General features: G+C 60.3%; 1 protein-coding gene across 12 annotated transcripts in view; it reads right to left on the bottom strand.

Moving 5' to 3' along the window:
- Positions 1-624: 624 nt before the first annotated feature.
- TRABD2B (TraB domain containing 2B) overlaps positions 625-25,991 on the bottom strand; it is a 210,667-nt gene continuing 185,300 nt past the window's right edge. The window contains exons 5-10 of one of the 12 annotated variants that reach the window (XR_007402542.1): positions 20,360-20,450; positions 17,104-17,376; positions 16,837-16,917; positions 11,300-11,436; positions 10,148-10,965; positions 8,603-9,814 (exon numbers count right to left, since the gene is read on the bottom strand). Coding sequence is in view for 7 of the 12 variants with exons in the window: in XM_049094603.1 (XP_048950560.1) it covers positions 8,243-8,595; positions 11,300-11,436; positions 16,837-16,917; positions 17,104-17,376; positions 20,360-20,450 (935 nt within the window). In the remaining 5 variants the exon portion in view is untranslated. The other 11 variants (XR_007402543.1, XM_049094603.1, XR_007402541.1 and 8 more) reach the window with 11 other exon arrangements.

Genomic DNA, 25,991 nt, shown 5'->3' with positions numbered 1-25,991 from the left:
GTGCCTCAGTGACCTGCTCCGGCACAGCAGGTTCGGAGGGCCTGGCCAGCCAGCCATGGGGCAGAGGCCCAAGCCCTCCCGGAGTCGTGAAGTCCCCGGGGCCCCTCACTCCCTCGTGTGTGTGTGTGTGTGTGTGTGTGAGATGGTGTGTGTGTGTGTGTGTGTGTGTGTGTGTGTGATGGTGCGTGTGTGTGACTGTGGGCGAGGGTGCACACCATCATCTTGGCCTCCAGCTCCCTGCCATTGACCTTGCCACGTCTGCTTCCCACCATGCTGACCTGGCCACGCAGACCAGCCCCGTCGTGCCCCCTGACCCCGCACCTCACACCCCGCATCCCAGACTTTCCTAAGCACTGGGGCCAGGCCTGGGGCCAGGCAGGGCCATCGGGGGCAGGTCCCCACCGCAGCCGGCAAGCGCCCACTGTCTGCAGGGTTTCTCCCCACCGAGGAGTACCCCACCTGTCCTAGGGCCTCCCCATCTTCCCAGCTCCTCACCTTCCTTCCTTCCTTCTCATGAGTCCTTCCTTCTCTTGCCCTCCTTTTCAGGAACAAAGTGACAAAAGGCCTCCATTGGTCAGGAGTATCTTCCCTCGGGCCCCCAGGAGGAGGGAGAGGGTGGTGGCCCCTGCTACTCCAAGTCCCCACGGAGGTCGTCTTCCAAAGACACTGCTCTTCCTCACAGGGAATCAGCGAATGCAGCTTGCTCCTCCTTTTGTGCAAATAAGGAGCCTGAGGTCCAGAGGGGAGAGCTTGGCCCAGGCCACACCACGGTCCAGGGCAGGGCCGGCTGGAGCTCAAGGCTGTGGTCCTCTTGCGGCGGAGGATGGGGTGGGCATGTGCCCAGCACGCTGTCTGATGCTGCTCTGTGGGGTTGGGCGGTAAGGGTTCGGGGTGAGAAGGAGGGCATCAAGGAGCATAGAAAGAGGGAGAAGGAGGAGGGGCGCCGAGGTATGAGAGAGCAACAGAGACAGAGGGCGATAGATGGCCAGTTGGCCAGCCCCTACCATGTGGCGGGGATCTCTTGTCCCCTGGGCTACCCCGTCACACAGCTCCCCTGTCAGGGAACCTACTACCTCCTCAGCAGTGTGACCTGCTGGGGGTGGGGGTTGGGGTGGGGCAGGGTGTACAGGCCACTCGGGCCACTCCCGGGAGCTGGAAACTTCCTCACTCCCCTGTGGCTGTCCCTGTGGGCTCAGCTCTGAGCTTTTTTTTTTTTTTTTTTTTTTTTTTCAGCTCTGAGCTTTGTATCCGTGCAGAGAAGCCTCCGGTCCGGGGCAGCCCTACAGAGATTTGGGATCCCCTGGAATCTAATGACCGACCATCAGGCAGGGCTCCAGTGTCTCTCGGTAGAGCACCACAGTGGGAGCCCGCTCAGAGCAAGGGACCGGATCTGCCCGGGCAGGAGGGGGCAGGGCTCCCAGTTAGGAGCTGCAGGCACTCCAGTGTACCAGGTACAAACACCTGAGTGTTCCCTCTTGCCCTCATCCATTCCATCACGTCTCAGACCCTGTTCCTGGCCGTAGCTTCTCTCCAGGGACCACTTGAACTGAGGACTGCATCTCCCAAGGAAGGGCCAGGGCTCACTCTCACTGAGCTTCTAGAAAGGGAGATGACAAGAGCCTTTTTTCTTGAAAACAGCTGGTGCGTGAGGGGCAGAGAACACCGGGGTCACAGGCCACAACAGGACTTCCCAGACCATTGGAGTCAGCCGTCTAAGACCAATGTGGCGGTGCGGGGCGGGGGACAGGCACCTCCATGCAGTGTCGAGTGGGTGGGACAGAGGTCTGGGCAGGCTCCTTGACATGGAAGAGGCTCATTTCCCTGGGCCATGGCTGGGTACTGACCTAGCCTACCTGGCCTGTGACATGGGGATGGGATGGGGACACCTCCTTGCCCTCCTCACAGGCCACAGCCCACGCACGGCCGCATAGCCAAGTAAAGGTTAAGAGAGTCATCCTGGAGTGTAGCTACTTGGCTTTCCGTCCTGGCTCTAGCATCTACAAGCTATGGTTGTGGTCAAGTCAACCTGTGCGCATGTCAGTTGCTTCATCTGGAAAATAGAGATGGGGAAGAGGAGCCTTGAGGGTGACATCGGTCAGGCTCGCAAAGGCTCAGAACGTTGTGTGTGCATCCTTAGTGCTCACTCTGCGCACGCTTGTCTGGAGGCAGGCCCGCCACGGGCAGCCCACGTCAGTCTGGATGGGAGCCACCAAGAACCCGTCAACCATGGCCAACAAATCGCCTCTGGTGAAGGCTTTGTGGCCTCAGAACCAGGGAGGCCTCGCCTACTCCCAACCCCTCAGCGACCTGCCCCCTCCCCCAAGTCCTAGGAGCCTGGGCTTCATGGAGCAGATGCCATGGGGGCTGGGTCACGGGGGCTGGGTCACGGGGGTGTAGGGGCCCCACAGAGCGGGAAGCAAGGAGGGGAGAGACGGGAAGACGGTCAGTGCTGGGAGCAGCAGGTGCAGAGACGGCGGGTGAAGGGTGGGAGGCCTAAGGAAGCATCGAGGCAGGCGGTAATGGGAGTGCTGGGTATGAGAAGAGGAGCTGGAAAACCGGGAACCTCATGCTGGAGATCCTTCTTGCTGGGAAGGAGCCGGGCTGCAGAGAGCTTTGTGTGACCTTGACCTTTGCCCTGGGAATAGTGGGGACACGCTGATGGAATTTCAAAGCAGAGGAGATACAGGGCCATTTGGTGGTTTACAGAACTCGCTTTGGCCGCGGGGGTGGGACAGGGAGGGAAGTGGGGGGCACAGCTGCAGGTGGCCGTGGTTCAGACGAGGAGGCCTCGACCGGGGCAGGAGCAATGGCGATGGAGAGAAGTGGAAGGTGGGTAAAGAAGAATTAGTTGGTCCTGGTGAGGAAGGAGGCTCTGACGGTGACCCCAGATGCCAGCTCATTCTGGCTGGCCAGGCCTGTCTGGATCCCCACTGGCATGACGCCTCTCCAGTCGCTGGACCCCTGCCTAAGCCACTCCCCACCCCCCCAATCCACCCACACTTTCGCATGGAAAATGGGCCCCGTCCAGTTCCTCCAAACCACTGCGTCGGTCGTGGACCTCCCAGCAAAGGCGATTTCCCCAAATGTTCCCTGGCAGGGGAGGGGGAGCCATCAGGACACAGAGCCACCGTCCCATGGAATTCATAATGTCTTTTATTAATATATTATGCTACAAAAATATTTTTGGCAAAATAACATTAATAGCATCTTTCTTTGTCTTCTATATTCTTAAAGGACTCTTCCTGATAATTCACAGAGGTGAAGGGAGGAGGTGGTTAAACGAACAACGTCACCAATATCTTTCAAATACATTAAGATCTGAAGCTTGTGTCACATAATGAGAGTCAACTGGGGACCTTCTGCAATCTCTTTGAGGCCCAGGAATGGGGCAGGAGCTCCAGCTGCCCCTGCTCTGGCCTAGAACCTCCCCTGGCCAAGGGTCAGCCCCCGCTGCCTGGGCCACTGGGGCCCAAGATGCCACAGGGCCTCACCGATGTCCTAGACTCGGGCTCTGCCAAAGCCCACTTTCCCTGCAGCAGGTCTGGGATGGAGCAACCTTGAAGGCTTGCCCGTCTGTCACCTTCCCTGTCTGCCACATGCTCCGAACCCCGGGGAAGTCTCCCGGCCTGGGAGGAAAGCCGAGCACTGAGCCCGAAGAGGGGTGGTGCCTCACCTCTACAGAGCCCTGCGATTGCACATGCCATTCCTCCAGCCCCCAGCTCAGCTCACGCAGGAAACAAGGTCTCCATTTAACAGATGAGGAAGTGGAGGCTCAGGAAGGAGCAGGGGCTTGCCCAAGGTCACCCAGCAAAGTGAAGGAGTATCCAGAGCGCCTCTGGAGAGGAGGAGCCAACAGCTGGAAACAGCATGAGGAGATCGGAGGGTATGCTGATACTCCCGGAAAGGGCCAGGAGGGGGGCTGATCAGTCCTCGTGACCCCTCCCTACCGGCCCCCAAGGTCAGGGGCACGGGGGAAGGAGTCCTGGGCTGGGGCCGGGGGCCCTGGGTTCTATTCCAGCCCTCCCCCAGCACCCAGAGGCCCCCTTGCCTCAGGGTAGCAGGCAAGCCTGCCAACTGACGTCAGGCCTGGCTGGGCCGTTGAAGAACGGGGGTGTGAGGCTGGAGAGATTCCTGAACCCTACTGTTGAGACAGCCAGCCCGGGTGATGTTTTTGGCTGCATAGATGAATTTTTGTTAAAATAACAATGTTCAAAGAACCTGAGCATTACGGAGCCAGGAGGGACCCTCGATGTCATCTACACCAGTCCCCTGCCAAGACTTCAGCTCTCATACCACATCTCCAGCCAGCGGGCCTACTGCCCTGCTCACACCTCCTGCGACAGGAAACTCACCACCTGCAGGGGACAGCTTTGGCTTTGCAGGGAGTATTCCACTAGCAGAGCTAAGGTCTTGGTCTCTCCTTTCCGCTCTCCAGCTCTTTCTTCTTCCTTCCCTCTCTACACGTCTATTGAGTGTATCAAATGAGGATACGAAGACGAATTTACATGACCCCTGCCACCCAGGACCTCACGGTCCGATAGGAGGGAAGATATGCTATTACAGTCCCAACACTGGTCAGTGGGTGCTGTGATAGATGTTAAAGAAGCAAAAAAAAAAAAAAAAAAAGAATCACAGGGGCCTCCCTGGAGGAAGTGCTATATGAGTTAATCTTCAAAAAATGAGGACTTGGGGAAAGAGAAGGGAGTTTCCAAGTCCAGGGAGTAGAAACATCCTATCTATTCTAGAAATGACAGGATTTAGTCTGGTCAGGCACAGAGTGGGAGATGGGAGATGGGCTGGCAAAGTCAGCAGGGCCCGATCACGGAGGGTCTGAGGACTTCTGTTCTTATCCCACAGGCACTGGAACACTATCAGCAGCCCCAGCTCTGCTCTCTCCACCCAGGATGCCATCAGGGCTGCAGTTCCAGGCAGAACTGCCCTTGTCCTACATGGTGGTGTGCATAGACTTTCCTTTCGATGGAGGACCATTCTTTGGGATCCACTGTGATGAGGGCACCAGGCTGGAGACTGGGCAGGTGGAATCAGGGTCCCGAGCCCTGGGGCTTGCCCAGGCCTAGCTGAGGCGAGGCAGTAGACAGCAGAGCATTTCGTATGAGAAAAACCAGCTCATGGTTATTTGGCGTCGAGGCAAATTTGCCAGTCAGTGCAAGTTTCCACGCGTCATTGGCTCTGGACCTTGGCATCTCAGCTGGAGGGGACCTTGTTCTGCTGCTGCAGAACAGCCTGGAGGAAGACTAGAAGGACGTGACCATATTGGCAGCTTCTAGAATGTCCCTGGGTCATTGGGTCAGTGTTCCTGAGACAGGAGACCTAGGGCCACCACTAACATGAGGCCTAACCTCAGGCAGGTCACTCAGCCTGCTGGGTCTCATCCTTCTATCTTGTCTGCCACCTGAAGGTCTAACATGAAAGCCCTAAGAAAAGTACACGATGCTCTCAGAGCCACAGGGGCGTTTTATGAGGCCAGGCATATAGAACATGCTGGAAAATATGTCAGCAGTGGTGGAGAGATCATCCAAAGGGTGTAAGTGGGAATGGATGGTGTGGTGGTTCCCTGGCTCAGGATGAGAGGATTCAGCGCCCCGGCCCTGCAGGTTTCCACTGACGTGCCGCTGGTCTTCTGGGACGTGAACCAGCAAGCTCCGTTGTTTCCGGCCCCGGCCAGTGAGGGGGCCGTAGGGGTCACCGAACCCAGGCTGCCGATGTCTGATCCACATGGCTCAGGCCGTCCCCTCGGACATGCCTACCTGATGAACCGGCCCAGCCACCTGCAGCCTTCCATCTTTCTTTAAACACTTGAGCGCTTGCTGGAGGGGAACTTTGGAATCTCTCAGTCTATCCAGAGGAGGGATCTGGGGAAGACGAGGGCTGAATCTGTGGTCAGGGGCCTGGGTAGGAGAACCTCTAAGGTTCCTTCCAGGAACCTGCGATTGGGCTGCTTGTTCCACCTCGATGACGAGGAGTTCCTCCCGGCCAGCAATGGTGCGTGGATGAGGCCTCAACACAGAGCCTGGCACCGCGGGTGCTCAAGAGGCACACACCATGTTGCTTTACCTCTCTGGCCCCGTGCCTGGCACAGATCTGGGCATGCAGTCAGGTACCTGGGCTGTTCACCCAAATGCTTCAATTTTAATTAACCTCAGCTTGGTCTGAGTGCATCTCATGCCACACTCTGCCCCGAACAGAGAGAAATCTGGCCTGTGCGCTTCTAATTCCTCGACACTTATCTCATCCGCAGAGTGCTCCACACGATCTGTTTGATGTCCAACAGGCCTTCTGAGCCTGCTTTATAAGTCAGCTAAGCCCCTTCCCACTCAGAAATAGGAAGTCACATCTCTGCCAAAGATAAACGGACTCCAGCCCTGGTGGGGGTCAAGTTCAGTTTACAACGTGATGCCCATGGGGCTGGCTGGACCCTCTGAACAGATCTCAGGGCTCCTGCCAGGTCTCAAGCTCAAACATGTCCGTCCAGGGCTGTGATGAAAAGAATTTAGCTGCCGGCCAAGATGCTCACAGGACCTCTGACCATCCAGAGCCGCTCAGAGTTCTGTCTCAGAAGGGAGACAGCTGCTGGGCTGGGCACAGTGGCATTGGGTCCAATCAGCCAGTGCCAGGCCTGCCAGGGAAACCCACGGCGTGCTGATGCTGTGGAGCACTGGGCTGGGAGTCAGCAGACCTGCCCAGCTGTGTGGCCTTGGGGAGGTGCCTCCCCTTTCTGGGCCTCATTATTTCTCTTACTGTCATTATCTGTCAAATGAGGGGCCCTTTTGACTGTTGGGTTCCAAAACTCTGTGACTGATGAGCTGCCAGCTAGTGAGGATTTAGGGCCAGGAGGCAGCCAGCCGGGACTCTCTGCTTTCTCAGCTATGGCCTTGGAGGCGGAGGAGTAGGGTCAGTCTCTCTGAGTCTCAGTTGCCTGCCTGCCTCCGTTTGGCTGCTCTGCCTCCCCAGCTGCCCCAGCTGCCAGCCACTGATTTGATAAGAAAGCCTCTCATCGGCTCCGAGATAGACAAGTTGGGGCGTGGGACTATGTGGCACAGGCTGCTGGCTGAGCCCTTCGTTCATAGGGACCAACATGAGGGACTGTGGCCCAGTGGCCTCTTGGGCTGGAGCAAGGAGGCTGTGCTGGTCCATTCGGGTGAGATCTGCCTCCCTGGAGCTTCCCAGGTGGAGAGAACATGGGAAAACATGGTCCAGGGGACGAGCATCGCTTCTGAATCACACTGACCTGGGGCCGCGTCCCAGCTAGGTAACCTTGAACAAGTCCATTTATCTATTTGGGGTGGGGGGCTCAGTTCCTCATCTGTGAAATGGGGACACATCTCACAGAACGTCATGAGGATCAGTGATAAAGTGAGTGTGCAAAGTGCCTGCCACGCTGCAGGCTTTGGACTAGCGGTGGCTTACATTAAGATTATTACCATGCGACTCCTAGAGCCCCTGTCCCTAAAATTGTCCTTCTGTGCCCACTCCTGTCCTTTGGCCCAGCTCACTCTGTTTGGCCGTGACTTCAACAAGCTCTTTGATAAGCCATGCTTATAGAAGATTAATGAAGCCAGAACAGAGGGGTCTGGATTCACACCCGGGGTCTCCCACTTGCTGCATGACCTTGGGCAACCACATTCCTCTCTTTGGATCTCAACTTAACCATCTGTCACCGAGGGCTGGGGGATGACCTCCCTCAGTACCAGCCGCGCCCCCTACCCCCATACTTTGGTCCAAACACTTACCAAGAGCTCTGGAGGGCCAGTTCACAGACACTCCGGGTTTTCGAAATAGCAGCATTCTTTCCTAAAGTATCTTCCCGCCCTCGGATGCACCCAGGGGAAGGAAGGATCGTCTGTTCACATCTCTGGCTCCCAGATCCAGCTTCACAAAAGCTAAGCCTGTCTGCCTGCCCCTGTCTCTGAGGTCCCGTGGTGGGAGAAGCCAAACCCAGACACGGAGGCTTCTGCTGGTCTAGGAGCAAGCCAGCTCCAAGCCACAGTCTGCCTGAGGCTGCAGGCGTCCTGGCAGCCTGGGTTCACTCCCTGGGTTGGCGTTGGGGCTAATTAAAGGGTTAACATAGGCCACATAAAAATAGTTTTATCGGTAGAATAAATACATTTTTCTTTTTTAATATGGACACGTATTTTACAAAAGAGCCCCATAGCACTATGGGAAATTAAGATCCTTCTACAAAAAAGAAGATGTAACCTGGGTACAGTAAAGCTCTACCGTTCTAAGGATCCCGCCTGGACCGCCCGCGAGGGCCGGGCACCCGGCGGTGGCAGCGGGGCCAGTGGGGGCGGCTGCGGTCCCCTGTGGTCCCCTGCGGCTCCTGCGGCTCCTGGGCTCCTGGGCTCCTCGGCGGCGGGTCAGGAAGGCCCGAGGCTGTGCAGCAGGAGGGGGGCGGCGACGCCGGCCAGGACGGCGCGGAGGAGGCCCGGGGCTCGCTGCAGGCGGCCGGGCGCTGAGCGGCTGGTGGGCGCCGGCTCCTCCCGCGGCTGGAGCGGCTCCGAGGGCTGCGGGGGCCCGGCCGGGCGGGCGCTGGGCGTGGGCGGCGGGGGCGGCGGGGGCGGCGACGCGGCGGTGCTGCGGGGACACAGAGGGCGGCCGGTGACGGGGGGACAGAGGGCGGCCGGGTGACCGAGAGACAGAGGGCAGCCGGTGACGGGGGGGACAGAGGGTGGCCGGTGACGGGGGACAGAGGGCAGCCGGGTGACCGAGAGACAGAGGGTGGCCAGGTGACGGGGGGCCAGAGGGTGGATGGGTGACGGGGGGGACAGAGGGCGGCCGGTGACGGGGGGACAGAGGGCAGCCGGGTGACGGGGGGACAGAGGGCAGCCGGGTGACCGAGAGACAGAGGGCGGCCAGGTGACGGGGGGACAGAGGGCGGCCGGGTGACGGGGGACAGAGGGCGGCCGGGTGACGGGGGGACAGAGGGCGGCCGGGTGGCGGGGGGACAGAGGGCGGCCGGTGACGGGGGGACAGAGGGCGGCCGGTGACGGGGGGACAGAGGGCGGCCGGGTGACGCCCACAGCCTGGCCCTGGGCTCGGGCCTGAGGCTCAAGGAGGCCTTAGGGGATCTGTGTGCCTATAAACCGGGGTGGAGACAGGGAGCTGGGCACGGAAGCCAGCGGCCCCCAGCCTCGCAGCCGCCCACTGTGCCCCCGAGGCCAGGCGCCCGTGTTACCGCGCACACAGGCCCCAGGGGCAGGAATATCTAGGGCGCCGTGGAGGAGCTGGCCCGGTCACCCCCGGGCAGTCAGGGCCGTGGAAGAACTGGACCTGGGTCACCCCTGTGGCAGTCGGCTGCACCTGTGTGCGCAGGTGCTCCCCTGCCATCCCTCATCCCCGCCCCGCCCCAGCCCGAATCCACAGGAAACAAACTACACAGCCACCTCCACTGTCCCCTCCCTCCTGATCACGGCTCCCAGGTACCGTCGTCTCTCTGACCTCAAAACAAACCTTCACAGTGGGTCTCATCACCCCCTTCCCCAGACGAGAGAGCCGGGGCTCAGGGAGGCTAAATGCCCCAGGTCCCGGGAGGCCCGGGACAGCCACCCTTTACGTGAGCACAGGGAGGCTGAGAGAAAGCCACGATGAACTTATAATAGAAGAGTCCGGTTTTGGAGGGAATGGATGGTTGGCTCAAGAGAACCTATGAAAGAGAGAAAGAGGGAGGGAGAGACAGAGAAGTAGGGAGATTGAGTGCAGGAGAGCCTGCTGGCTGAGCACAGCACCCAGCGCCATGGAGAGCTGCAGAGGGTGGGGCCAGGTGGGGTGCAGGACCCAGTGACCGGCTCAAGTCCTGGAAAGAGAGAAGGGCATGATCAACAAAGAGAGGGTCAGGGACTGAAGAAGAGGGGGTAAGGACAGACAAGGACAGAGGAATAACCCAAAGAAGCCTCGGGGGTAGAAGGCTCCAGGAGGGTGCTGGGCCCCACGGGCTCTCATAGAGCCCTGGGCGGGGGAGGCAGATGGAGATGCAGACAGAGCACCTGACAAGTCCCATCAGAGCAGAGGGGCAAAGGTGGGAGGGGAAGTCGGGCAGGGGGCACACAGAGGGGCCCCTGTTCAGGGCAGGGCCGGGAAGGCCTCCTGGAAGAGGTGACAAAGCAGTCAGCCTGAAGACAGAGTGTACCTTGCACGTGCTGAGAGTGCTCCTGGTGGCCAGAGAAGTAGCAGACCCAGCCTGCGGCAGCTCTGCACCAACACGTAGTAGATGTTAACCCCTCGTCCTCATGGCAACACTATGAGGCAGGTCTGCCTCTTATGCCCATTTTACTGATGAGGAAACCAAGGCAGGAAGAGGTGGAGTAACTTGCTCTAGGACTCAGGAAGGCTGGGATCTGAACCAGGCACACAGAGGTGTTGGCTAGCAGCTGCTGCACGGGCACGAACTCGTCCCTCCCTGGGTGCTGTGCTTGGGCAGCCTCTTCCATGTGGGACACAGCCCTCCCCAGTAGGTGGCTCCCTCGCTGGGTTCCTGGAGGCCCCCCTCTACCTTGGGCCACACTTGCATGTGCTAGGCACAGGGTCTCAACAATGGCCACAACCCGTGGGAGCTCTGTACTCATCACCACCAAGGTCCAGCCCCTTGACATCGTGGCCAGACACCTCGCACACAGCCCGGCTCAGCCTCAGGCTGGGAGGGTATACGGGGGAGCCTGGGGTCTCCATGCACACCCCTGCCTCCAAGCAGGCTGGGACCTCTGCTCTGCGAGTGGGTGTCCAAACGCCCCAGTCAGGGAGAAGCTCCTTGCTCCTTGGCCTGTCCCTCGTTCTCTACTCCTGGTCATGCTCCAGCCACAAGAACCTGCCACACGCGAGGTTCTTCTCAACCTGGCACCTACACTTGCCATGTACTGGGTTCCTCTATCTTTAGAAGCAGCGATCAGGAGAGGGAGCATGTCACGCGCCATGGACAGAGGGAGGATGCTCCTGGGGGGGACACTGTGCCTGCGGAACAGAAGCCACCAGGTGGCTGGTACTGCGCCCGATGAGCCACAGCGCCCGGCAGATGACGCCCCACCCTGTACCAGCCTGTGGAGCACCGGGACCCCCCACAGCCTGGGGCCGGCCGGCCTCACCTCTCCTGGCTCTGCCCGCACACACCACCCTGTCCAGTCACACTGCCGGTCCTGCTGCCATTTCCAATCCGCCTTTGAAGGCCTGGCTCAGCGTCTCCTCGCTTGGAGGCCTCTTTGCTGGGTCCCCCTCCCCCAGGGCCTCCAGGGAGAATTAAGGTTCCCACAAACCCTGTACGTGTGTCCCTGATGGAGCTGCATCATACCTATTTCTGCATCCGAGGCTTGAATGGGCTCCTGCGTGGGAAGTGCTGAGAGCAGTGCCCGGCCCGGCAGCAAGCCCTGCAGGCTTTGGCTCTCTCCAGCATCACTGTTTGTCCGTGTCTCTCCCACTAACCGCCTCCTGGGAGCCAGCAGACATTGCTCCTGTACCTGTCACCTCATTCTCCCCATTTCTGGGATGAAGGGACAGGTGCAGGGGCTCAGGCTACAGATGTATACCCGTCAGAGGGCACCGGGGTGCAGCCTGGCGCTTCCTGCTGAGACCTGGAAAACCTGTGTGTGGAGGCTCCCCAGGGTGGGAGGCGAGGCCCACTTGGCTGCAGGGGCGGGGGGGGGGGGCGTTCCTGTGCCCATGCCTCTGCCTGAGCCCCTTCCCTGCCTTTCTCTTCTAACGATGAGAGACATTCCAAACTCTACACAAAGAGTCCATGACGGACCCTTCCCAGCGGCTGCCCTGTCCTTCCAGCCTGAGAGTCCAGGAGGCTGGGGGCCCCGGCCTCAAGAGAGAGGCAACGGCCGCCTGGGGTGCCCGGAGCGGGGACCCAGGCTGGCTCAGCCAGCCCCGCCATCAGAGGGACCATCAAGTTGGACTTATGAAAATTATGTCTCGCACAGAGCCCCAAGGCTTTTGCTTTCACACTTTGAAAACCAAAGATGCTCACCAACCCCCCCTTGGAGCCTGAGCGGGGGTTTTATTGCTTGGAAAGGGTCCCAGGGAAATGGGGTGGGGTGGGAAGAAAGCCCTCCCAAGTGGCCCCCCTCCCGGCCCCCTCTGCTCACAAAGCTCAGTCCCCGGGTCCAGATTGCCCGCTCGCCCCCAGGCGCATACGGGGGAAACCGTCTCCTGGCGAAGCGGCCTCAAAGCCAAAGCAAACACTGAGTGTTCCCAGGCTCCGCGGGCGGCTGGCACCTCGGGCCGAGTCTGCGCCCAGCCCGCCGGGCCCCTCGCACGGGGACGAGCCTCGCCGCCTGGGTGGAAGGCTGGAGCCCCGTTCTAGCATGCCCTGTGTCCCTGTTTGCCGTGCCTTTGGGGCGAGTCCTGCCTTCTCGGCCTCGGTTTCCCCGCCTGTACGAGGAAGGAGCAGAAGCAGACCCCTGCATTTTAAAATGTTTTCTGGCAGCCGAAGCCAGAGGGAGATCTCAGGCAGAGGCCCAAGGTGTACGGCCCGGGGAAGGCAGGCTGGGGCTTGACACAGTGTCGGCCGTCAGCCCACTGAGGCCCTCCAGGGGCTTCCTGGAGCCCGCAGGCCGCTCTGCACCTAGAAGGTCTCCAGCAGCTGGGTGCCCGGGGTCGCGGAGGATGGAGTGGAGAGGGGGCTTTGGCGTGCAGGGCCCGGCTGGCGGGTGGTCCTGCTGCCCGGGGTGCAGCTCTCGGTGCGGTCGGCTGGAGGAGACCCGCTGTGGGTCTGGTCTGGCCTCGGCCTCTCTGAGCCAAGCGGGCCAGAGGCCGCAGAGATCTGAGGCGACAGGCCCGCCTGCAGCCCGATGTCCCCATGTCCGAGGCCCACGCCTGCCTCTGCCTTTGGCCTCACGGCCTTCTCTGCCGGAGAGGCCCTCCCGATCCCCGCAGCCCTGGCTGACCGATTCCTTCGAAGGCACGGGAACGCTGGCTGGGGCTCCAGGGCTCCTCCAGCCACACCGGGCCGGGGAGCTGTCTCTGCCTGGCCATGATCTAGGCCTCTCAGGCTCTGTCCCCCCGGCTCTCACCGTGGGACCCAGAAGCCCTCCCTCCCCAGTGGCTCATTCAAGGCTCGAAGCCTAAGACAGGCTAAGGGCCCATGAGCAGCACCAGCAAGGCGGGGGCAGGGGCGGGGGCGGGGGCAGGGGGACAGCATCTCAGACCAGAGCAAGACTCCCCAGCAACTCTGGAGACCACGGCCACCGAGGGTCACCAGGGCCACCTACCAGTGCAGCACTGCGTGTGCACCCTCGTTTACTCTCCAGGCATCAGAGTGAGCACCAGGGAGGGCTGGGGTCTGAGGCCCACTCTGCCTGCATGCTGTGCTTTCATTCTCGGAGCAGTCCTGTTTCCCATGTCTCACGGGGTATCGTCTAGCTCTGTCTCAGGGCATTCTGGCCTCACACAGAGATGCTGAGCACGCCGGGCCCTTCTAGAAGGTCTGGCTCTGCCAGGAGAAACGAGCTGGGGAGCCTCAGGCAGGATGAACAGGCCAGCGAGAGGTGTGCAGAGCTCACACGGGGGCCCAGGGGGTGGAACGTGGTGTTTCTTCCCCTTCGAGGGGGCCCCGGACATCTGCTCAAACCTCGGGGAACGGGAGGTCTGGAGGACAACGACACACTGTGTGTGTGCCGCCCTCCCTCCTCTGCACGGAGCACCCACAAGGCCCGGGGTCTGTCTAGACTGACGCCAACCTATGCCTTGCTGCCGGCCACGCCCAGCCCTCGGAAGGAGCTCACTTCCTGCACCTGCCTCCTCGAGACTGTTTCTGTCCTGCTGGCCCAGCACGCTGCTCCCCCGTCTCTCCAGCCCTCCGCCCCCATCACATGCTCACACACCCCAGCTGTGCTCTGAGAGAGCAGCAGGGCTGGCGTGACCTTCAGAGACCGGGCAAGGCCCTAACTGCACAAAAAGAGAGACAGAGGATGGTCATAAGTCCCACATCTCGTGACCTGGGAAGGAACCCTGTCCTGCCACCCCCGCTCCTGGCCCTCAGATGTGGGGCTCCCTGAGAGCTCTGTGCCGTTGCTACACAGCCGTCTGCGGACACACGCTTGGCCCTTTCCACGGGTCCTCATAAATCACCCTGCCAACGGGCTGCTGCTTCTCTAAGCTTCCTCTGTGTTTCTGTCTTGGGTAATGAGGGGCAAAGGGAGGCCGGCTTGTTCCAGGCGGTGTCCTGGCCAGGCGCTTGTGGCCTCCACCCCAGTGCTCTCCTGCCTTGTCTCACTCATGCATGCGGTCAGCAAACCCTCAGCGAGGCCCCTGGCAGCCAGAGAAGCCCAACCCAGATCTGGTGCCCAGAGCCTCCAGGCTTTGGAACACAAGTGAGGAACTGTGCTAAGACAGGAGCACTGGCTGGGGGCTGGGGGGTGTAGGAGAGAGAGAAGGGGCACAGCCAGTGAGGATGCAGGGGACCCTTGGAGGCAGGGGCGGGAGGGGCATCTGTGTGGCCACGGGTGACTGTGACCCTCAGCATTAGTCAGACCTGGGTGGGGGCTCTGACTCCAGAGCTCACTTGCTGTGTGGTCTTGGACAAGTTACCTGACCTTGCTGGGCCTCAGTTTCCTTGTTTGTCAAACAAAGCTTACTTCTGAGACTATTGACAGGCCCTGGGGCATGAGGGACGTAAGAGCCTGCTGCGGTGCCTGGCACAGAGTGGGGGCTCAGCCATGTGCTCTCATGCCCACCCTTGGCAGAGGGAAAAGCAAGAATGAAAGTGGGAGGTGGGCCAGGCATGGCCGGTGGAGGCGCAGCACACAGCCTGGCGAGGACCGGGCCTGCAGGAGGGGCAGCCTCAGGCAGGAGGAGAGGCCGCGGCTCTGCATCCAGGCTGAGCAGCGGGACGCTCACTGGCGGGGGCAGGGAGCAGTGAAGAGTCTTAAGCTGCTAGGGGCAGGTGCGCTTGGGGCTGCGCCGGCTGCAGGGTCACAGGGGGAGGATGAGCCGGAGAGGTGATGGATGGCTGCGGCAGGATTTGGGGGCAAGGAAACGAGAAAACTTGGAGTGGAATCATGGCTCCAAGGCTAGAGGGGCCACAAATGGGCCTTGGGTTGCTCCTCGGAGAGCTCTCCTCTGCTCCCTCTCAGAGAACCAAAACTTGGGAAACCCCAGGGGGGCAGGTGAGTCCCCCCAGAATGACAGAAGCTGTGCCCTCCCTAGGCCTCTCGAGGAGCTCAGGGCCTGCTTCCCTGAGAAACATCGAGAACTCAGACAGGGTGCCCATCCGTGGAAGCTTCCTTCTCCAACCCAACCAGATGGAAGAAAGCCATCCAACCACAATTTACCTGTTAGGTTGGAGAAAGAGCTCCCTCTTGTCAAAGAAAAGCTATTTTCTTCTCCTGAAGCCAGGCTCTGTTTCAGAGCTACGTGTTCTGAAAAGGAAACTGCTTGGAGTCGTTTGACAAAATTTATCTTTCAGAAGTGGTTAGGGCTGGGAGTCCGCTGCTGGAGTCCACAGCCAGCCTCCCGTCACCTCATGGGCCAGGCCCACCGCTGGCTGAGGCTCATGGTTGTCCCATCAGGTTGACGAGGGTCCTGAGTGACCCTCCTGGGGCTCTTCACGGGCTGCCAGTGCCTCCATGTGCCCCGCTCCCCCCGCAGCCCGCAGGCCCTCCCCAGCGCTGAAGTGGCTCTCTGACGTGACTGCATGCCTCTGCTCCCGGCTTGGAGGGGGCGGCCCGTGCTGGGCATGGGACCCAAATATGTCACAGCTCAGGTAGCTACGGCGGTGCCTCTGCCTTGGGCCGGCCAGGCTGGCCTGGGCTCCACAGAAGTCCATTTCCCGGGAACCCAAGTCAGATGCTTTGAAACCAAAGCCCAAAGGAGCAATGGGCTCTACTCCTACTTGCTGGAAGTCTTTTTAGAATAGCACACATCCCAAACCTTAGGAGAGTGGACTGCACTATGTCAGCTTTTTGTCATTGACTCAGAGACCTGGCTGCAGGAGGACCATGAAATCCATGGGGCAGGAGGCAGCCCCTGGTGGCTTGAGTGACCCTGGACAGACACTCGCACCCCCCCAGCCCGTAAACGCAGAACTGGCTTCACATCTCCCAAAGCCACTGAGACGACTCTCCAGTGCACATTCAACCCAAGGGCGGACTCAACACACGGCTTCCCAGGCCCGTGCAGGGCAGGGTCACATTTACAAGGTCTGCAGTGGGGCCTGGCCGCTCGTTTACAAGTACCCCAGATGATTCTTTCTGGGGATGCTGACGAAAACCCAGATGATAATATTCAGGGTTCTGACTCTGAGTTTCCACAGGCCTACTGCTGGGACACGAGGTCACTCCCTGGGACACCCTGGCTGTTCTGGTGACACTGTTCACTAAGCGCGGGGATTCCTACCCTGAAGTGGAATTGAGGGAGACTGTTCTGTATGATGGCCCTGCCGGCGGAAGCTGGGAGATGGCATCCTGGTTACAGCAGGAGCTTTGGTGACAGACAGGTTGAGAGGGTGGCACAAGGGGTGGCAGGTGCACATAGAAAGGGGACGGACAGGTATTGGCACAGTAGGATGATCTCTGCACATGCCCACTCTCAACATCGCTCACCGTAGATCCCCCACGCGCTGCTGAGGTGAGGCCCAAGCATGAAGGTCATCACCGGCCTTCTTTCTGCACCCTCCCTGCCCGGGTGTCAGCCACTCAGACCTCTGGAGACAGGGAGCTCACACCCTTCCGATGCAGCCAGCCTGCTCTGTGCTCTCCTAGTGCCACCTTCTGGCCCCGGGGCGGGGGGGCAGACACAGGCTGCTTTGCCCCCCAGGTGCATCCAGGGAAGCTAAAGGCAAAGTAGACTTTTGTCTAGTGCACCTGAGCGAACTTTCTATTCTCTTACCTTTCGAAATGGAAAAAAATGTACTTGCTCTCATTTTGAGAAAAAAAATGAAAAATCAGACGCGAGCATGCTCTGCAAACCCTGCAGGAGGAACGGGAGGGGCCTTTGTGAAGGGATGTGGTCAAGCTATGCTGGAAGTTTCTGCTCAAGTACCCAGCTGGCCCACTTCCCCTGGAGCTAGGCCCACGGAGGGCAGGGGGCCCGGGCCCGGCGGGGGGCGGCTGGGAGAGGCCTCCAGCCCTGACAGGCAGCGCCGTGCCCGCTCACCTGTCCTCGAGGCGGACCCACAGGTCATTGAACTGCCGCGGCCGCTGCTGCTTGTTCTGCCTCTTGTGCCACTTCTTCTGCCGCCCAAACTCCTCCAGCTGGCTGAGGCTGTCAGGGAGCAGGAGGTGTGGGGACAGGGCCGGGTCCTCCTCCTCGGGCGGGACAGTGGGGGTCGTTGATGGCGCGGTGGGGACGGCGGCGGCGGCGGGGGTGGCTGGGGCCGGGCTGGCCGAGGTCCCCTCGGGTGGGGGTGCAGGGCTCCGGGTGGCGGGGCTGGGGAGGAACAAGAGCACGTGAGGTGGACTGTGGGCTGGGCACTCATGCGTGACATGGATGCCACCCAGTGGGAAGGCTGTCGCCGCAGGAGAGGGTGCCGGGAGCCCCAGGAAAATCAAGTCGGGTGTCGAGAGATGGAGGTCTGAGTCCTCCCACTGAGGGACTCCAGGCGCCGGGCACTCTTCTAGCAATTGGGCAAAAGCAGTAACCAAACCAGGTCCCTGTCCTCAGAAGTGGAAGATGGACAGTAAGAGTGGCAGATGCTGAGAGCCCCTGCGGAGGGCAGGAGAGGCAGGAGAGGGAGTGTGGGGGTGCAGGGTGCCAGGCAGGGGGGGGTCTGGTCACTACCGGGTGACATTCGTGCCCAGACTCTGGGAGGGGAGGGAGCGAGCCGCAGGCAGGTCTCTGGGGGGACATATCTGACCTCCGTCAGGGTCTTTCACCCCACACACTGGCTGAGCAACTTGGGGCAAGTGACCTAACTGTGTGTGCCTCCCTCCTGCTCTGCAAAATGGGGATGCCACAGCCTGCACTTCCGGGGGGCATCAGGAGCGTTTCCTGAGTTACCACACGCAAAGCCCTTGACACAGTGACCGGAGAACAGTCAGCAGCCGAAATGTTTTAGGAACTTACATCACTCATTCAATATCATTAAGTATGGATGTGGTCGCGTGTATCATTCATCCAACCACCACCCATCCATGCGTTCAACATCAACTTCCTGAACACCTCTCTGGGGAGGCCAGGCAGCGTGAAGCCCGTGAGAGCTCCGGGGGGATGTAGATGGACGTGGGTTCGCATCCTGGCTCCGCAGCTTGCAGGCTGCATGGCCCAGGGCAGGTGCCATGGTCGCCCCGAGTAACAGGAAGCTCGACGCCGGCGGTAGTCATACCACCACCTACTTCATAAGCTTGTCACGAGGATGAAGGACACGAGGTCTTAACACAGTGCCTGGCACATAGTGAGCATTTCTTTAACGTCAGCCGGCAAATAAAGGGACTTGGCTGGGTGGGCACGGAAGCACTGATTAGGTGTGTGTTTGTGCAATTCACGTTCCATACAGCGCCATGTACACAGGTCTCCTGGCCTGGGGACATCCTCTGCTCCTGTCCCTCTTCTTCTTTCCTCTCTGTGGCCCGGACACACTTTCCCTGGAGGACATGAGACCCCGAGGAAGGCTGGACGTGGTGCGGGGAACCACACAGGTGCGGTGGCACCCGAGGCGGCATGCAGCCAGTCCTCCTCCTCCTCCACTCCCGTGTGCACATGGGGTGAGGGGCTTCTCTCTCCTTGAAGGAGGGAAGGCCATCAGCTGAGCCTGCCCGTCCCCAGCCCCCACAGCAACCCCAGATTCCCAGGGTCCAGGAGATGTTGCAGCTGCTAGGGAGATAATTCAAAACAGGCAGACAAAAAGATGGATCCAGGAAGCACCTGTGGCCGATGATGGCTTTTATTGTTGGGGCCTCCTCAGCATCCCTGCCCCTGGCCCCACCCGCAGGATTTCAGCGTGTGCTGGAGGCTCGGGCTGAGAGCTCTCAGAGCAGGGCCGGGCAGGGGGGCGGCCTTCCTCTGAGATGAATAGGAGCCCAGGCAGCCTCACCTGCCCGTCTGCCCACCCCGCCTGGCCTGGACAGACACAATGGGCTTCGAGATGAAGTCCTTGGGGCCGTGAAGGGGAGCGTGAGGAATGCCCTTGTCCCCGATGCTGCCTTGGGTCCCTCACTCCTCCAACACACCCCTGCTCTGGCCCAGGGTGGACTGCTTTGTGCTGCACTCCAATATTCAGGAAGAATGGTCTCATCAGGTTGACTCAGAAGAGGAAAGAGTCCAATGTGAGGGAGCTTTAAGTTCCTCTAGAAGCGCCACGGAGACAGCGGAGAGCAATGGCCCAGGGCTAGGAGACCAGAGGCTCCAAGCTCCTGGCAGGCATGGGGGGCAAGCCTCATCTCTGCAGAGCAAGGAGCAAAGCCTCAGTGTTCCTGAGCACGCACGCCCCCAGCCCACCTCCAGTCCCCAGAGAGGGGGCGGGGACTGGTTAGGGCTTAAGGACGCTCTAGGGCCAGACCGCCATATACGTGAGCTGTGTGTCCTTCTGCAAGTGACTTTACCTCTCTGGGCCTCAAGTTCGTCAATTTTCAGATGGGGACACTCATAGTTCCCACCTCATGGAGCTGTTGTGAGGATCTAACGAGCTAAAAATGCTTAGAGCCTGGAGTACGGTGAACCATCAGTGAATATTCGCTGTGATTGTTCAAGCTTCTTTCTGACTCTGGCTCATTTTAATGTCAGAGACAAGGGCTGAAACTGCACTGTGGTCACCTCTGTGGGCTAGTGAAGGAGAGTCTTGCCTTACGGTTGGAGCGCGGGCTGCATGGAACCCCCACATTCGAGGACCCTGCCATTACCCCCCTCCCGGAGCTGCCCAGCATGTGCTGACACCCTGTCATGCCTGCCCTGGCACTGTGGACCCAGCTGGGCCCTGCCCTCAGGGCACCCCCAGCCCAGGTGGGTCCACAGTGGGAAAGCAGGGTAGGAGGGCCCAGCCAGGAGGTGTCGTCAGAGAAAGGTGAGGACCAGGTATGGGAGGGGCTGGGCGTCCTCCCCCCCCCCCCCCCCCCCGTTCTCTGGGCACTGGGCAGCACCCCAGGTGTCCTGCAGAGCCCTCCCACCCCACCCGCTCACTAGGCTCTACATCCTGAGCATCTCTCAGAATCTGACGACCCTCCCATTCCCACGGCCCCAACCCCCAACCAAGAACGCAGGGCAGCTTCCTTCCTGGGCCCCTTACCTCCAGCCCAGCCCCTCCACTCCCAGCCGCCTGGGCAAAGCCGGTCCCTACAGGGCTTCTTCATAACGCACCCTGCAGGCCCGAGCAGGAAGACAGGGTGCAGCCCAGCCATGCAGCACGGGGTCAGGTGTGGTTCGTGGATGGTGGCAGCAGGTGAGCCAGGCCCGTGGCCCCAGCTGCCCAGCTGCTTACCTGTGGATGGTCTGCCCCGCAGGTGTGTGCTCCACCTCCAGCCCTGCCTGCCGAAGGACGTCGATGACTGTGTTGTTTCCCAGAAAATGACCTGGAACACAAGAGACGGAGAGGGCTCAGCCACATGCCAAGCCACCAGTGGCTGGGGACAGCTTTGGTGACCCATACCGAAGGCAGTGCAAAATGTATCTGGAAGCCATCCTGCTGCTCCCTGCGTAGGCTCTGCTGCCTACCCATCATCCCTCCCCTGGCCCCAGTTTGTGCGTCCCCTTCCCCTCTGTGAAGTGGGAATGATGGTAGTGGCAGCCTATGGGGCTGTGAGGACCGCGGGGACGGCGGCTGGCCTTGTGGCAAAGGTTCACAAGTGTTTCAGGTGGCATCACTGTGGCTTGTACCGTTAGGCTGACCCAGCCCCAGACTGTGATGACCCGCAGCACAGTCTCTCCGGCTGGGCCACACGCAGTTTTATACCAGAAAAATGAAGTGAATTAAGACAAACAAACAACAAAAAGAAACAGTCAACAGGGGTCATGCAAGGCCCAGCTCTGAGAAAACCTCCTCCAAGAAGCCCTCCAGCCCTCAAGAGCTTTGTGGCTCATCTCGCCACAGCTCGAGGCTCCCTTCCTTAGCACGGGGCTGGGTTCTGGTGTCCACATCTGTCTCCCCACTAGGCCCCACAAGGCAGAGACCACTACCCTGTACACGCCGGCTGGACCTGGGCCTTCATGGATTCATTTGTTCACCTTCTATCCAATGTGTATGGACCACACATAACAACCCAGGCCCCTGGGTGGCTCGGGAAGATCCGTGAGCTGTACGATTCCGGGGAAGGAGAGAGCAGCGCATGGTTGTGCCGGCTGCAGGGTCCAGCAGACAGCAGCAGTGACCCAGAGGAGATGTGAAGCCAGAGCTGCACAGACAGGGGTGGCCCCTGCTGGGGGGCCGGTCTTCATCTCACCCCGAGCCATCAATCATTCATTCAACACATGTTTATGATGCACTCGCTCTGTGGCCGCCCTGTGCTGGTGGCTCAGACTGCAGAGAGGCACAGCCCCAGACGATCCCAGAAATCACCGTCCTTCAGCAGGACGTAGGCCTGAGGTCTGGGAACACAGCGGAGGCCCTCCAGGGCTCTGGGCAGGAGGAGTCTCCGGAGGCAGGACCTGCTGGGGGGCCGCAGCCTGGCAAGCCCTCGCTAGGCCTCGGTCTCCCCACCTGTAGGCTGCAGGCAGAGTGGCAGGGGCCGCTGGTGGCCTCCTAGCCGCCTGCCACCCTGCGACCCCCCCTTGCTCAGACGGCCGTTCCCCTCGGCGCCCCATCCATCCCAGAACCTGGGGGAAAATCCCGTCCTGTTACTCTAATCGCCTATGACAGGTGGTGACAGGTGGGGGGCCACAAGGTCAGCACGCTGACAGCCCCAGGGAGGTCTGAGGAGAACGGAGGGTGGACAAGCTGTGTGGGAACTAGAGGTTCCAGCCTGGGCGGGGGTGAGGCTGGGAGGCAGGGGGAGCCCGGGGTCGGAGGGCGGGGCCTGCAGCACCACGGGCCCCCTGCATACCTCTGGGCTGGCTTGGGCTCCCTTACACTGCCTGGCCACGGCCTGACTCCACCTGGGGATCACTGCGGAAGGCCGTGGGCCTGGGAATGAGAGACCCGGGTTCTAGTCCAAGGCCCACCCGGCAAGCCCATGAGGTTCAAATGCTCTTGATGTCTCTGTACAAGGAAGGGATCCATGGCTTTTGTTTGACTCCAAAGACCCCTTCGAAGATGTACTCTCCGCCCTGCTTCCCTTTCTCCCTTTCTGTACCTATTCAGTTCAGTCATCTGACAGAGGCCAAACGAGTGCCCATCCCGCGCGAGCCAGTGGTGAAGCGACAGGGGCAGGTTCCAGGCACTCAGTCTCAGAATCAAGGTCTTGATCTGGGCTAAGTAAGGACGCTGCCAAGGGAAACATAACCTCAAGTAGGGAAGACTTCCTGGAGGAGGCAGTGATAGCTGAAGGGTGGGGTGAGAATCAGCCCCGTGACAATGAGAGTTGGGTACATGGTGGGTGGTGTTGCGACAGGGGAGCGCCAGGGGGAGGGCTAGGGGATACGCGAGGCTCATTTGGGAAGCTGACTGCAGGAGACACCCACGCCCTCCCAGGGCTCTGGCCTCCACCGGGTCCTGGTGGGGATAGAGGCCCAAGCTCCTGCCATAGCTGTGATCCTGCTGAGCGAGTGGCTTCCCTGCCCCCAGCCCCAGTTTTCCTGAGTGTCACATGGGCATCCATCCCTTTGGAGGGCCGTAGGGTCCTAACAAGGCAGGGGGAGTGGCTGTCCTTTGGAAAAGCCCAGTGTGCACTCGGGTGACGAGCTAAGCCAGTCTTCGGCCAGGAGGGACCGCAGAGCCCTGCCTGGAGTGTGACGAGCTGGGGGGGACCCGGGCACACAGGTGGCAGGAGCGCCCTGCTGGCCGTTCTTGGAACTCAGTCCTGGCAGCCAAGGCAGTTCCTTCCCTGCCTCCCTGGAGACCCTGCACAGGCAGCGGCATCTGCCTGCAGATCTCAGGAGCCCCCGGGGGGATGGAGGGGGCAGCGCACGAGCCGCAGTGTCTGTTTGCTGAGGCTGTGCGACTACTCTGCAAGGAAGGTTCCCGATGCTCTGGAGGCACTGTGTGGAAGGGCCCAGCCGCCAGAGCTCCAGCTGGGTCCCAGCGCTGCTGGACAGCCATCCGGAGGCCCCTCGGCGCCCATCGTGTCCTCAGCCTCAGCAGCTCCGGGTTCTAACTGTGCAGCTCAGGACCCCGAACAGAAGACTTGAGATGCTTCGAGAAGTTGGAAGGGATCAGAAGGGTTTTCTCAGGCCCCAGCTGTCCTGGTCTTCACCCACCTTCACTGCCTTGCCTGTGGGCAGGGAGAGGCCATCGGGGCAGACGGGGCTCCTGCCTGGCTGGGGGGCGCCCTCCCCTGCAGCCCATGCCCCAGGACGGCCTGAGCCCATGTCCCCGCCCAGCCCCCCTCCTGCACAGGCCCCCACGACCCTGTGCTGTCCCGCTTCTCTTTGTAGCCCTCTCACTGGCCCAAGGCCCCTTCTTGGTGGGTTCCTCCTTCTGCCCTGTGAACGTGGGGCCCCCAGAACCCTGTCCATAGCCTTCTGTTCCCTCACAAGCTGTGGACAAACTGTCTATCCATGTGGCTTCAATTACCATACAGCACGGACCACTCTGGAGCTACTGCCCCGGCCCAGACCTTTTGTCGGGCAGCCCATTGGACGTCTCCACCTGACATCCTCCAGAGCCTACAGAATCCAGCTCACCCTCCCCTCCTAGCATGTGTCTCAACTGGCTTGGTTATCCAAGTCAGATGGGCCCTGTCTTGTCTCTCCCCTCCTCCTCGCCCAATCAGTGACCGAAGGCCCCGATTTCTCCCCCTAACCATGCTTGACCAGCCCAGGGCACCATCAGCTTCTGAGTCACTGCACACACGCTCTTCCCTGTTTTCTCTCTGCAGCGAGAATGATCTTCCTACCCCCGAGATGCCCGTCAGGATGTTCCCAACAAGCCATTCGAGGGGAGGAGCCCCGTCTGATTCATCCTTGGCCCCATGTCTGGCACACAGCGGTGGCTTAGTATGTTTGTTGAATGAATGAGTGACAAGACCTGTTACTCCACATCCTTGCCGTGATCTCATCCTATCCCCAGAAGGCTTGTGCTAGCAGATCCGCTTCCCTTGTAGCCCCCACCCCGCCTCCTGGTGATGCTCCTGCAGATTCCACTGATCCCGGAGCTTGGGCCTCGCACCAGCCCGAGTCAGGGCCCGGTGCATGCTGTCCCCAGGGGCTGGCAGACAGGGCCTAGGCTTGCCTCCAAGGTCACAAATCCTGAAAAAGTCACCACGCCCATCCTGGAGCCTGGAGGAAAGGGATGGAAAGTTTCCAGAGGGGCCCCACAGTGTTGGGGCTTAGCCTGCAGGCTTGCCCAGGCTCCTGGGGTCTCCTGGCCACTGCGCAGCACCTCCTTTCCAGTACTGACGGCTGTTTTCTGGCCAGCTCTCTGCAGGAAGGCACGTTCCATTTCATCTGCTGAGGCTACATGCATGGGGAGAGGAGGGCGGAGAGGGAGGAGAGCGAGGGGCAGGGCGCACAGAGCCACAGGGACAGAGAGTAGAGGAGACGGGACAACAGAGGGCCCAAGAGAGAAGAGGGACACTCCCAGGGAGAGCCAGGCAGAGGAAGAGAACGCCAGGACACAGAGAAACAGAGAGAAGACAGACAGAGGTGAGGGGGGGAGAAGGGCTGGGAGACACAGAGATGGCAGGAGGGAGAGAGGGGAGGGGAGAGACACTGAAACACAAAGCGAGAAATAGGAAAAGACAAAAACAGAGCAGAGATACGAAGCGACAGAGATAGAGAGGGAAGGAGAGAGAAAGAAAGAGGAGAGAAGGACAAAGAACCCAGAAATGAAAACTGGGGCACAGCAGCAGAAAGACCAGTCTACCGAGGATATCATGGAAGGCTTCCTAGAGGAGGGCCTCGTGTAGCCAGGACTCCCAGGACGGGTGGGGTCGGGCAGGCCGGGAGGAGGGGGATTATTGGTCTTACAAATGGTGGGACTGGTTTGCTGGTTGTCTCCCGCCCCACAAGCCAGGGTACCACTTAAGGACATTCCTATGCAAACGGGAGGTGTCCTGTGCTGAGTGGGCACAGCCTCCTGATGTCCCGGTGCAGAGACAAGGCTCCCCTTCTTCCAGGTGTAAGCAGCCGTGCGCCAGGGCAACGGGCCCACAGAAGAGCAGAGGCTGGAGCTAGCCTCTACCCGTCAGCTGGCCATAGCACCCTCCCCGTGGAGGCAGGGGAGGGCGGAGCGCGGAACCTATTCTGGGTTCAGGACCGAGAACCTGGCTCAACAGCCACCTGGCTGTGTGACCTCCGGCAGTTTCCTTCACCTCTCTGTGCCTCAGTTGGTCTCATGGGCCTTCCCACCTCTAGGAGTCCATCACCGGATCACCTCAACACAAGCTCTGGGAATCTCCTGGGTACGCGGTGCTCCTCACATGTCATCCCACTTCATCCTCGTGGCACCACACTTTACAGACCAGGCACTAGAGCTCAGAGGGCGGAAAGGCCGTGGGTGGGTGGCACTGCTGGCAGGAAGCTCCGAGTCCTCTCCAGCAATGTCCTAGGTCACCGCTCGCTCTGGTACATTTGCTCTGAAGTCTTAGCGTCTGCGAAGGATCCTGAGTTCACACTCGGGGGGCAGGGAACTGTCAGCAACGTGTGTCCTTTCAGCCTTCACCAGATTGGAGAGAGGGGCGCGTGAGTGCTCAACAAGGAGAATGCGACAATTAACAGGGTAACATCAAGGTAGTGTTGGGGGGCCGGGCGGAGGGGGAACCAGATGTTCCCACAAAGGCTCCAAAGTCCCACGGGCTCCCCTCGGCCAGCGCACGTGTTTTCTCTCCAGTGGGCCCGCTGGGTTTCCAGTGTTCTCTCCTGGAAGGGGAATCCCAAGCTCATATTTATGTTCTGTCTGAAATTAATGCACAGGGAAACTTTCAAATGCTAATCTAGCTGCCAGGATTAGCCGGCCGGATGTGAAGGGACAGAGGTGTTTGTTTTCCTGAGGAAGTGACAGGAGAAGGCTGCGTGGGGGG

The sequence above is a fragment of the Canis lupus genome, chromosome 15 (assembly GCF_003254725.2).
Source record: "Canis lupus dingo isolate Sandy chromosome 15, ASM325472v2, whole genome shotgun sequence".
Taxonomy (NCBI): domain Eukaryota; kingdom Metazoa; phylum Chordata; class Mammalia; order Carnivora; family Canidae; genus Canis; species Canis lupus.
The sequence above is the reverse complement of the archived record's forward strand: the minus strand, read 5'-3'. Positions and strand labels throughout refer to the sequence as shown.